General features: G+C 58.4%; 1 protein-coding gene across 8 annotated transcripts in view; it reads right to left on the bottom strand.

Annotated features, from left to right (window-relative positions):
• ZFR2 (zinc finger RNA binding protein 2) overlaps positions 1-11,789 on the bottom strand; it is an 82,782-nt gene that overhangs the window by 13,057 nt on the left and 57,936 nt on the right. For 4 of the 8 annotated variants that reach the window (XM_032176358.2, XM_032176359.2, XM_058428657.1 and 1 more), the window contains 6 exons: positions 11,622-11,760; positions 9,062-9,159; positions 8,542-8,637; positions 6,354-6,465; positions 5,025-5,122; positions 2,187-3,996 (listed from right to left, as the gene is read on the bottom strand). In XM_032176358.2, coding sequence (XP_032032249.1) covers positions 3,820-3,996; positions 5,025-5,122; positions 6,354-6,465; positions 8,542-8,637; positions 9,062-9,159; positions 11,622-11,760 — 720 coding nt within the window. In that variant the 3' untranslated portion in view covers positions 2,187-3,819. Of the gene's footprint in view, positions 1-70; positions 235-1,233; positions 1,378-2,186; positions 3,997-5,024; positions 5,123-6,353; positions 6,466-8,541; positions 8,638-9,061; positions 9,160-11,621; positions 11,761-11,789 lie in introns of those variants that run through there. The other 4 variants (XR_009209997.1, XM_058428658.1, XM_058428659.1 and 1 more) reach the window with 3 other exon arrangements.

The raw sequence follows: 11,789 nt of genomic DNA, 5'->3' as shown, positions 1-11,789 counted from the left end.
TAGTAGAGACAGCATTTCATCATGTGGGCCAGGCTGGTCTCGAACTCCTGACCTCAAGGGATCTACTCACCTTGGCCTCCCAAAGTGCTGGGATTACAGGCACAAGCCACTGCACCTGGCTGACAAATGGTGTTCTCTTAACCACCAGAAAGAGACACGTCTTTTGGTGTCAGAGCGTGGCTCCAAGCACTGAGGTTGACTCCGTTGCTCGCATCCACCTGGCCTGCCAGAGATCTGGGAATACAGTGGTGATCCAGTTGGTGGTGACAGGCTTCCTGACAGGCAGAGAGTTCACATTCTCAAGGGGAAGACAGATACCAAATTGTTTCAGACATGCATGGTTTAAAGGCAAGGAATAGGCCAGGCGCGGTGGCTCATGCCTGTAATCCCAGCACTTTGGGAGGCTGAGGCGGGCGGATCACCTGAGGTCAGGAGTTTGAGACCAGCCTGGCCAACATGGTGAAACCCCGTCTCTACTAAAAATACAAAAAGTTAGCTGGGCGTGGTGATGCAGGTCTGTAGTCCCAGCTACTCGGGTGGCTGAGGTGGGAGAATCGCTGGAACCCAGGAGGCAAGGTTGCAGTGAGCTGAGATCGAGCTGCTGCACTCCAGCCTGGGAGACAGAGTGAGACCCTGTCTCAAAAAAAAAAACAAGTGGAACTGGAATTGACAAGGTATCCTCATGGATTGGTCAGGAGCACAGAGGAATCCAGGAGGGCTCCCTGGTTGTGGTGGCTGTCATCTTGGGCCCTGGGCAAATGGCGGTGCTGCTGCCGCGATGCTGACGGAGAGAGGGGCTGTGTGTGGACGGAGTGTGTAGGAAGGGAGGTGAAGTTCCCAAGAAATTTGGAATAGAGTGGAAAGGAGGAGAGAGGGTGTGAGGTGGAGGAGGACGGTGGCCTAGAGGCAGACTGCCCTCCAGGGAGGCTTAACCAGCAATTCCTGTTGCTGACAGATAAACCCTGCTAGAAGGGGACCCCTTGGTGGCTCCCCACCCCCCTCCTTTGGCCTGGGCCTGAAACAGCGGTCCCTCCACACCCAGCCCCTGCCACTCCTGTCCCGCCGCCCCCACCCTGCATCTGCCTCCTCCCCACTCTGCTCCCCGCCTGCCCCGCCAAACACTGCCAGGGAAGCCCTGTGGGATGGAAGCTGTCATGAAACTCTTCCACTGTGACCAGGTCTCAGCATCTGAACACCCTCCGCCCGCCTTCTGAGGGTTTGGGAACTTGGCAGGGGAAGCACTCTGTGGGCACAGGCATCTCTCCCAAACTCAGCATAGTTGCCTCCTCCTCCAGGAAGCCCTCGGGGAGCCTCCGGAGCATCTCACTGTGTGTCTCAAGGATGGGGCCGGGGGAACCCTCATCTCACTGTGTGTCTCTAGAATGAGGCAGAGAGCTGGGTTATGGGAGGCGTTGAGACGAGTGATTCTCAGCCGGTGTGTCTGTGTTCCCAGGGGACCCTTGTGAGGGGACAGCCTGAGGATGCTCACGCCTTGGGGAGCAGCCACTGAGCAGTGCCAGCCCCTTGGGCCCCTCCCAGTCCACATTTGGGCTGCAGGGTTTCTGGGAGACCCGCCCCCCGGACCCTGAGAAGGAGGTGAAGAGCCCAGCATTTGGGGTCACCTGCACCCTGCGGGAAGGACGGCACAGCTCACATAAAAGACAAATTATTTCCTTTATTCCCCCCGCCTCCCAGTTTCCAGGTAGCTCTACAAAGACATTCAGACAGAGCCACACACAGGCTGTCCTTCAAACACAGAGAAACAAAACTGAGCCAGTGGCTGAAGATCACATCTGCCCAAAGGTGGACTTTTCTCATTCAATGCCATTGGGCAGCTGGCCAAAGAAAAAAAACTGACAAAGTGGAAGGTTTGAACAGGTTGGGGTGGGGGCTCAAAAGGGGGTGCCCCCACAACCATCAGTGCCAGGAGGCACCTGCCCACCACGGCCAGCATCCGCAGGATGGCAGCACCTCCCCGGGTACCCCAGGCACGGGTCCCGGGCCCTGCTCCCACACAGGGGGATTTGGGGACCCCCTGCCTCAGGGCCAGCCAAGGCCTACATCAGGGAGGGAGGGAGGAAGGATGAAAGCTAAAATCCAGGCCTCAGTGACACATGGCAGAGTGGGTTTTCTCTGTGAAAGGCACTGAGTGGTACAGGGCTCGGTGAGGGGATGGGGGTGCTGTTCCCAGGGGAGGCCCAGCCAGGATCCTCATCACCCATCAGCTGTGTCCACCTGGCCCTGTGGCCTTCCCCACAGGGGACGAGCCTGGCTCAGGCCCTGCTGACGTCCCGGCTGTGGAGATGGGTGGGGGGTCTGTTTGGAGCAGGCTGGGCTGGGGGTGTGGGGATGCCGGCTGGGAGCTCCCCCGGGCTTGTCCCCCACACGTTGTGGGGCCCCAGAACAGGGCCTACCCACATGATTTCAAACCCATGCCGCAGAGGCATCCAAAGAAAGTTTTTGTTTGTTTGTTTGAGACAGGGTCTTGCTCTGTAACCCAGGCTGGAGTTCAGTAGCGCAGTCTTGGCTCACTGCAGCCTCAACCTCCTGGGCTCCAGGGATTCTACGGCCTCAGCCTCCCGAGTAGCTGGGACTACAGGCTTGGGCCACCACATCTGGCTAATTTTTTGTAGAGATGGGGTGTCACCATATTGCCCAGACTGATCTCAAACTCCTCGGCTCAAGTAATCCACCAAGCTTGGTCTCCCAAAGTGCTGGGATTATAGGTGTGAGCCACCACGCCCAGCCCAAAGGAAGTATTTTTTTTTTTTTTGAGACGGAGTCTCGCTCTGTCGCCCAGGCTGGAGTGCAGTGGTGTGATCTCGGCTCACTGCAAGTTCCGCCTCCCGGGTTCACGCCATTCTCCTGCCTCAGCCTCCCAAGTAGCTGGGACTACAGGCGCCCACCACCGCGCCCAGCTAATTTTTTGTATTTTTAGTAGAGATGGGGTTTCACCGTGGTCTCGATCTCCTGACCTCGTGATCCGCCCGCCTCGGCCTCCCAAAGTGCTGGGATTACAAGCGTGAGCCACCGCGCCCGGCCAAGGAAGTATTTTAAAACCCCTTCCTGCACCACAAGGTGAGTTTAGAGCCAGGAAGATGCCCCCGAGTTTGGAATCGGCTTGCTATACTGCTGGCCTCCCTGGCTGTGGGGGATGGGGCCCTCGAGGAGGGGGTGCCACTCCCAGGGCTGGATGGTGTCATTTCTCTAACAGTTTAAGCACAAATGTTAAAAAAAAAAAATTCTTTTAAGTGACAAGGTCTTCTGTTGCCCAAGCTGGAGTGCCATGGTGCAATCACAGCTCACTGCCCTCCTGGCCACAAGGCTCCGGACTCAGCCTCTCAAGTGGCTGGGAATACAGGTGCACGCCACCACGCCAAGCTAATTGTTGTGTTTTTTTTACTAGAGACAGGGTTTCACCATGTTGGCCAGGCCGGTCTCGAACTCCTGACCTCAGGTGATCTGCCCACCTCGGCCTCTCAAAGTGCTGGGATTACAGGCGTGAATCACCACACCTGGCCACCAACCACGCCAAGCTGATTTTTAAAAATATTTTGGAGAGATGGCGGTCTCACTCTGTTGTCTAGACTGGCCTTGAACTCTCAGGCTCAAGCAACTCAGCCTCCCAAAGTGCTGGGATTAAAGGCATGAGCCACGGCGCCCGGCCTGAAGCGCAGGTGTTTTAAAAGAAACCTACAGAGCATTACTCAAAAGGAAATGACCGTTGTCCAACGTCGGGGATGAAGCAGCCATTGGTCAGCGCACACACGTCCAGGAGTGCAGGGATGTGAAGGCCTGCAGGTGGGGGAGGCAGGCAGCTCACACAAGCCCCTCTCCGCCCCGCCGGCCCCGCTTCTTCTCCCCTGCGCCCTCCTCTGCCTTGCCAGGTCCTCGCTGCCTCTTCCGAAAGCGGGCCCCCAGCCGGTGTCTGGGCGGCAGGAGATCCATGCCCAGGACCTTGTGGGTCTGCCGGAAGGCCAGCATTCGCAGGGCATGCTGCGGGGCACACACAGACCGTGAGGATCGCCGCCCGCCCTGCTCCCTGAGTGCTGGGGACACAGAGGGGCTGGTGTCTGTGGCCACCAGCAGATGGGCCAGGCCTATCCTGTGTCCCTCGAGATACACCCCCCTCCGCTGCTTTCTTTTTTGAGACAGAGTCTCACTCTGTCGCCCAGGCTGGAGTGCAGTGGCACAATCTCAGCTCATTGCAACCTCCACCTCCCGGGTTCAAGTGATTCTCCTGCCTCAGCCTCCCAAGTAGCTGAGATTACAGGCGTGTGCCACCACGCCCAGCTAATTTTGTATTTTTAGTAGAGATGGGGTTTCACCATGTTGGCCAGGCTGGTCTTGTGATCCGCCCGCCTCGGCCTCCCAAAGTGCTGGGATTACAGGCGTGAGCCACCTGGCCTGGCCAACACTGCTTCTTACGACTGCAGAGCTTGGGTCACCGCAGGGCCTGAGGAATTTTCGCTTGGTGCCGGCTGACCGCAAGGACTGTCCCAGGAGGCCCCCCACTCCACTGACCACCAGCTCTTTCCGCCTCACTGGAGGGACCCCACATCCTGCACTGCAAGCCATTCCACTGATCCCATTCAAGGCAAAATTCAGAAACGTCAGACACGATGCGGTTTGGTTTTTGTGCTGCTAGGAGATTTTTCTTATAAACAAATTTGCAAACAAGGTAACCACAGGTGAGGGCTGGGCAGGCCGAGCTGTCGGCCACGGCTGGGCTTCTAAGACCATGGTCAGCGGTGTGGGGGAGGACAGTCCCTGCCAGTGAGACCTGAGGTCTGGGCGTCGTTATGGTGGTGGCCTTGGCTCTGAGCTGCCGGCCCCACGCCACCACGCCAGGCTGGCCCTGTCCCCATGCGCGGTCCTGCCACCCACAGGCCGCCCTCCTGTGTCTGTACATCTCAGTGGGAGGGAGAGAGGGGGGAACCCGGGCCATTTCGGGTAACACTGCACAGCTGCAAGCCGGAGCTGGGGCCTGGGTGTCACCCCTGCCGTGGACTTGGCCCTCCTACCTGGGCACTGGCAGTCACGTCTTCCCGCTCTTGGAGGGTCATGGGCTCGAGGGCGTCTGTCTGGTCTCTCTCGCAGGGATCCTGGAGCCCGGGCCCGTCTTTGTGAGGGGGAGTGGGAACAGCAAAGAAGGCGAGAATGCCCTCGTGAAAGACGGTGACAGGGCCGTCCCTCGACACCGTGGGGCATCAGGGGCCCGTGCATGGGGCTATACTTGCAGCTGCGGCACCTCTGACCCTCAGCCCTCTCTCAGCAGGATCAGGGTCTCACCCGGACTCATGGAGGAGTCCTCCCGGCCCCTCAAAGCCCGTTGGGCTGCCAGCACCTCCTGGGCTTTGTGTGTGTGTGCATGCCTGTGTGCACCCATGCATATGCACATGTATGCTGATGTGTGTGTCCATGTGTGCCCATGTGCACGTGCATGTCCGTGTGTACGTGCATGTCCGTGTGTGCACGTGTGTGCCCATGGGTGTATGTGCATGTGTGCCCGTGTGTGCACTTATGTGTGTGTGTGCTCGTGCATGCACCCATGTCTGTGTCCATGCGTGCACTGTGTGCCCATGTGTGTGTGTGCATGTGTGCCTGTCTGTGCATGCATGTCCATGTGTGTACCCGTGTGCACTCATGTCAGTGTGTTGCCCGTGCATGTGTATGCATGTGTGTCTGTGTGCAAGCATATCCGTGTGCCTGCATGTGCACTCATGTCCATGTGTGTGCCTGTGCATGTGCGTGCTTACACGTGTGCTTTACATAATGGCTCAGGCAATGGGCCCAAAGCTTTATGCTCCCTTTTCACTTGGTATCATCCTATGTCACTAAAAATGACTCAAAACACCCTTTTCCGTATCTGACCGCCACCCTCTCACACGAGTGTGTCCTGGCACGTTCTCTTCCCTCTGCTGGTGTAGAACGCACTTTGCCGGGCAGCTCTGCACCCCCTGTCATCTGAGCTCCTGGCTGTTCCCTCTGGATAATCTTTGGAAGACAGGCACCGGGGTGGATTTGTACCAGAGTGGCTCTGTGCCGGGGTGGCTCTGTGCCGCTGCCGGTGGGCGTGGCCACCAGAGAACATAACTGTTGTCTCCTGGGTGGGGGCTGAGCCCTCCCTTCGGGGACCTGCGTGTCTGTGCCCTGCGTGCAGGGTGGTGTCCTCCATGGCCGCAGCCCTGTCTGCCTTCCTGCTGGGAGCGTGTGTGTGTTGTAGGCCGCTCTCCTGCCTGGGCTGGACACTCCCTCTGTGTCTGTGACCCCAGCTCTCTGTACCATGGCCATGGGACCTGGTCTCTGCGATTTGCTGCCCACCTCCTGGGCCCTCCGGCCCAGCGACTCACCTGTCAAGAGCATCCCTGTGGCCACGCACTCCAGGACTCGCCTGACCGCGTCCCCAGGGCCCAGGGGCCCAGCCGCACTGCTCACAGCCTTCTCCACCAGCAGCTCCATGGCCTGGCGGGGACAGAAGAGTGGTTGCTGTGTTTTTGGGGGCGCGGCAGCCCCTGCCTGCCCGGGAGGTCCTGGGGTCCCTGGGACAGGAGGCCCCCCTCAGCTCTTTCTCTTAACTCCCACCACCCACTGAACTTCCACCGAGGAGGGTGGCCCGTGGCAGGGCTCTGCCACCTCCTGGCACTGCCGTGGGCTGGTTTCTTTCTTTTCTTTTCTGAGAGCGGAGTCTCGCTCTATTGCCCAGGCTGGAGTGCAGTGGAACGATCTCAGCTCACTGCAACCTCCGCTTCCCGGGTTCAAGCGATTCTCCTGCCTCAGCCTCCCATACTGGCTGGTTTCTTCACCCCTCTGAGCCTCAGTTTCCCTGGCTGGTCCACGGTAACATCACATGCCAGTGTCATGTGCACTGTCCGCCACGTGGGGCCCACCTCAGCCGAGGGGAAGGAGCCACCCTATCCCACCGCGTCCCCATGTGGCCAGTTCCCGAGGGCACAAGGGGACAGGGGCAATGCTGGCCTCCCACAGCACTGTGTGGGTGCCTCTACAGTCACAGCAGGAAAACAGGTCTCAGGGAACACAGGCTTTCTCCACGTCAGGACAGCCGCACGCCGGTCACCCAGCATGGAGGCTGCTGTGACCTCCTCCCAGGAGTGGAGAGGACGTTTCCCCTAAACAATGGGTGTGAAAGGCCCAGCGTGGTGGCTCACGCCTGTAATCCCAGCACTTTGGGAGGCTGAGGCAGGCAGATCACTTGAGGTCAGGAGTTTGAGACCATCCTGGCCAACATGGCGAAATCCCATCTCCACTAAAAATACAAAAATTAGCCGGGCGTCGTGGTGCGTTCCTGTAATCCCAGCTACTCGGGAGGCTGAGGCAAGAGAATCGCTTGAACCCAGGAGGCAGAAGTTGCAGTGAGCTAAGATCGCGCCATTGTACTCCAGCGTGGGCAACAAGAGGGAGACTCTGTCTCAAAAAAATGATTAAAAAAATAAAAGTAGGCCGGGTGCGGTGGCTCAGGCTTGTAATCTCAGCACTTTGGGAGGCCGAGGTGGGCGGATCATGAGGTCAGGAGATCGAGACCACGGTGAAACCCCGTCTCTACTAAAAATACAAAAAAAAATTAGCTGGGCATGGTGGCGGGCGCCTGTAGTCCCAGCTACTCGGAGAGGCTGAGGCAGGAGAATGGCGTGAACCCGGGAGGCAGAGCTTGCAGTGAGCCGAGATCGCGCCACTGCACTCCAGCCTGGGCGACAGAGCGAGACTCCGCCTCAAAAAAATACATAAATAAATAAAAGTAAAAAAGAGACTTAATCTCTACCAAACCAAACAAAACAAAACTAACAAACGCCTCTGTACATGCTGCATTCTGGACACTGGGCAGTGGGTGGGTGTAGATGAGGCACACAGGCCCAGTGGGAGGGACCACAGGCAAGACACCACTCTAGCACGGGATGCGGGACACCACGCCAGCATGAGATGGGGATGCCCGCAGGGCGGGGGGAGGCCGGGTGTGGCGGGCTGGCTTGCTGCTGGGGGAGAAGGTGTGGGGACTGGGTGGGTTCCCGGGGTCTCCGTGGGGAGCACGGGCATGGGGCCTGCTCTGTGAACCTTGTGGTGGGCGGAGGTTCTGTTTCTTCTCTTCCCTCCCCTTTCTACCAGGATGGGCTGGGGGGTGGTGGTAGAGCCACAGGGGGTCTCCCATCCAGAGCAGGCGGGTCTGGGCTGGGTCACCCAGAGGCCAGCGTGCAGCCAGGATGGGGAGTCCGGCGTCCACCCCTCTGCCTGGGCCCCTGTGCCCCGGTGCCACGAAGTCGGGCAGACACCTCACATTTCTCTGGCCAGTGCCGCATTTGCATGTGAGGTTCTGGGTTTTGAATAATGGCAGTCAGTCAAATGAGGCTCTGGAGAGGGCCGTCTCCCCCGAAAGGGACCTCAGGGACTCCCACGCCCTCTCTCGAGTACTAGGTCTCCCGCCGGCTCCTTCGCGGGGAAGGGTTTGTCTCTCAGCCTGGGCCTGTCAGGGCCATGGAGGCCCTTGGGGGTCCCAGTGGAGGGCTGGGCCACCAGGCACTGCCTTACCCAGGCTGGCAGGGCCCCCCAGGTGGGCACGCGCCGGCAGAGGTCCCTCAGGACCCTGATGACGATCACGCATGGCTGCAGGCCGCTGGCTCGAGCCTTCGGGGGAGAAGCACATGGTTAGCTTTCGGGGGCTCACGTGGCCACACGGCATGGCGCCGGGCTGTGTCGTGAGCGTGAACCCCAGGGAGGATAATACGGAGCCCGGCCGGCCTTGAAGGTGGCGGGTGGAAACAGTCCACTTCCACAGGGGCCCGGTGCCACCAGGCTGTTGAGTGGCCACGAGACGGCAGCGTCCCCACCCCCAGGGCAGCACCCACTCCTTCCACATTTCCCGACCCCATCAGCCAGGAGCCAGCGTTGGTTGTCAAGTCAGCGCTCGGCCAGGAAGCTGACGGCAGGTGTCCCAGTCTGCACTGGGAGCCCATGGGGCTGAGGCGGCCACGCCGGGTTGGGCTGGTGCCTCTGAGCTACGTTCCTCAAAGTCAACCCTCTCCCCCTGCTCCACCCCTGCCCCCCTGACCTGAAACCACCTGGCATGACGGAGGGCGGCCAGGGACTCCAGGCACTTCTTGGGGCTCAGGACATCACCTGCATCAGCCTGAGGCTCCTCCACACCTTCTAGAAGGAAAACCTCGAGGTGTGCGGGGAAGGCGCCTCGTCCCGCTCTGCTGCCGATGGGGTGAGGGGCTCAGTTTGGGCCCCTCAACCCCCTTTTGTTTTGAGACACACTTTCACTCTGTCGCCCAGGCTGGAGTGCAGTGGCATCATCTTGGCTCACTGCAACCTCTGTCTCCCGGGTTCAAGTGATTCTCCTGCCTCAGCCTTCCAAGTAGCTGGGATTACAGGTGCCCACCATCACATCTGGCTAATTTTTGTATTTTTAGTAGAAACAGGGTTTCACCATGTTGGCCAGGCTGGTCTTGAACTCTTGACCTCAGGTGATCCTCCCACCTCAGCCTCCCAAAGTGCTGGGATTACAGGCGTGAGCCACCGTGCCCGGTGGGGATTTTATTTTTTATGTATTTAGAGACAGGGTCTCGCTCTGTGGCCCAGGCTGGAGTGCAGTGGGGCGACTGGAGCTCACTGCAACCTCAAACTCCTGGGCTCACGTGATCCTCCTGCCTCAGCCTCCTGAGTAGCTGGGACAGCAGGCATGCACCACCACGCCCAGCTAATATTTATTTATTTATTTGTTTGTCTGTGTTGAGATGGCGTCCAGCTCCGTCGCCCAGGCTGGAGTGCAGTGGCGCAATCTTGGCTCACTGCAACCTCCGCTTCTCGGGTTCAAGTGATTTTCCTGCCTCAACCTCCTGAGTAGCTGGGATTACAGGTGTGCACCACCACGCCCAGCTAACTTTTATATTTTTAGTAGAGACAGCATTTCACCGTGTTGGCCAGGCTGATCTTGAACCCCTCACCTCAGGTGATCTGCCGGCCTTGGCCTCCCAAAGTGCTGGGATTACAGGCATGAGCCACTGCGCCTGGCCAAATTTTTTTTTGTTTTTTTTTAGAAATGGGGTCTCACTACATTGCCCAGGCTGGTCTCGAATTTCTGGGCTCGAGCAATCCTCCCACTTCAACCTCCAAAAGTGCTGGGATTAGAGAGGTGGGCTGCTGTGCCTGACCTAGAAAGGGAGTTTTAGAAGCTCATCTCCCCACCACGCTGGGCCTGGGGAGGGGAAGCGGGGGCAGGAAAAGGCCGACAGGAAGTGCAGTTTCCTGGGGGGCGGCTCACGGGGCTCTTCTGTCGCTCATCTGTCCTCACAGAAGGATTTCCGCTCACTTAATCACCCACCCAAGCCAGGAAAGAGCCACTGTCTAGTGGCCGCCAACCCTTAACCAGCCCCCACCACCGCACCACTCCCCAGCCTCCTCCGCATTTGTGTCAGAGCCTTCAGCTAGCGCCGAAAGCCACTCTCTTCCCCACACTGTACTTAGTTTTTAGGTGACTCTTTGTGAGGACCGATCGTGACTTTCCATTTAATGATTCAAAGGCTCTTATTAAAAAAAAAAAAAAAAAAAAAAAAAAAAAACTTAAAGCTTTAAAAAACAAATTGGGCCAGGCATGGTGGCTCATGACTGTAATCCCAGCACTTTGGGAGGCCGAGGTGGGCAGATCACCTGAGGTCGGGAGTTCGAGACCAACCTGGCCAACCTGGTGAAACCCTGTCTCTACTAAAAATACAAAAAAATTAACCGGGTGTGGTGGCGCACGCCTGTAATCCCAGCTACTCAGAGGCTGAGGCAGGAGAATCGCTTGAACCCAGGCGGCGGAAGTTGCAGTGAGCCGAGATCACGCCGTTGCACTCCAGCCTGAGCAACAGAGCAAGACTCTGTCTCAAAAAACAAACAAACAAAAAATACCAAATCGATTGGAAGAGAAACATCAGTAGGTCATGGCCCTCAGTTATGCCCAAAAAAGATTACGAACGGGGTGAAAGATGACAGGAGTTTGGAAAACTGCCCTAGAGACTGTTCTGGAAGATTCCACAGCTGGCTGAGACTTTGGGAGCACAGACGTGCAGTGTGTTACTGATGCCTGCCTCCGCTGTGGCCGCTGGCCAAGACCCTCACTGCCCCCAGCCTGGCCCAGCCTCTCACCCATCCTCCCAGGCCTGGCAGGTCTGGCTTTAAGCCCCCTGATCCCCTACGTTTCTAATCAGTGGCACTGGGACCGTGGTGACCGATGGACAGAGTCAAACTGAGCTTCTGCCGTGACCCGGGGGAAATGGCTCAAACCTATCCATTGCCACCGGGGCTGGCGTCACCAGGGCCTGAGAAGCAGGTGCCAGCCCTGGGTCAGGACAAGGGAGGTGACACGGTGTCATTTACCCGAGCAGGGCCTCTGTAGCCAAGCTCTGAGGCCATCTGACGCTATCACCAACTCGCCTCCTCTGCTGCCCAGAGACCCAGATCTTGTGTGACCCATGGAATCCTCGGGGGGACAGCAGTGCTGGAGCGTGGCTGCTGCAGCATTTCCTGCTCAGGGCAGAGGCGGACGCTGCCCCAGGCCTGGGTGTGGGGAGCGTCCTGGGAAAGCATTCGGGGGACAGTGGTTGGAAGGAAGGGCTGGGCTGCACCTGGGTCTGTGGAGGGGTCCTCCCGCATCAGAGGTGAGGTGACGGATATGGTGACCTGCATCCTGGGCTCCTCGCAGGAGGAGATGACAATGTTGGCTTCAGGGTCGGAGGAGACCTCATACTCATCCTCGGTCACCATCTAGGAGGGGTAAATACAACACAAGGCCA

Source organism: Hylobates moloch, unplaced genomic scaffold (assembly GCF_009828535.3).
Source record: "Hylobates moloch isolate HMO894 unplaced genomic scaffold, HMol_V3 SCAFFOLD_15, whole genome shotgun sequence".
Classification (NCBI taxonomy): Eukaryota; Metazoa; Chordata; class Mammalia; order Primates; family Hylobatidae; genus Hylobates; species Hylobates moloch.
The sequence above is the reverse complement of the archived record's forward strand: the minus strand, read 5'-3'. Positions and strand labels throughout refer to the sequence as shown.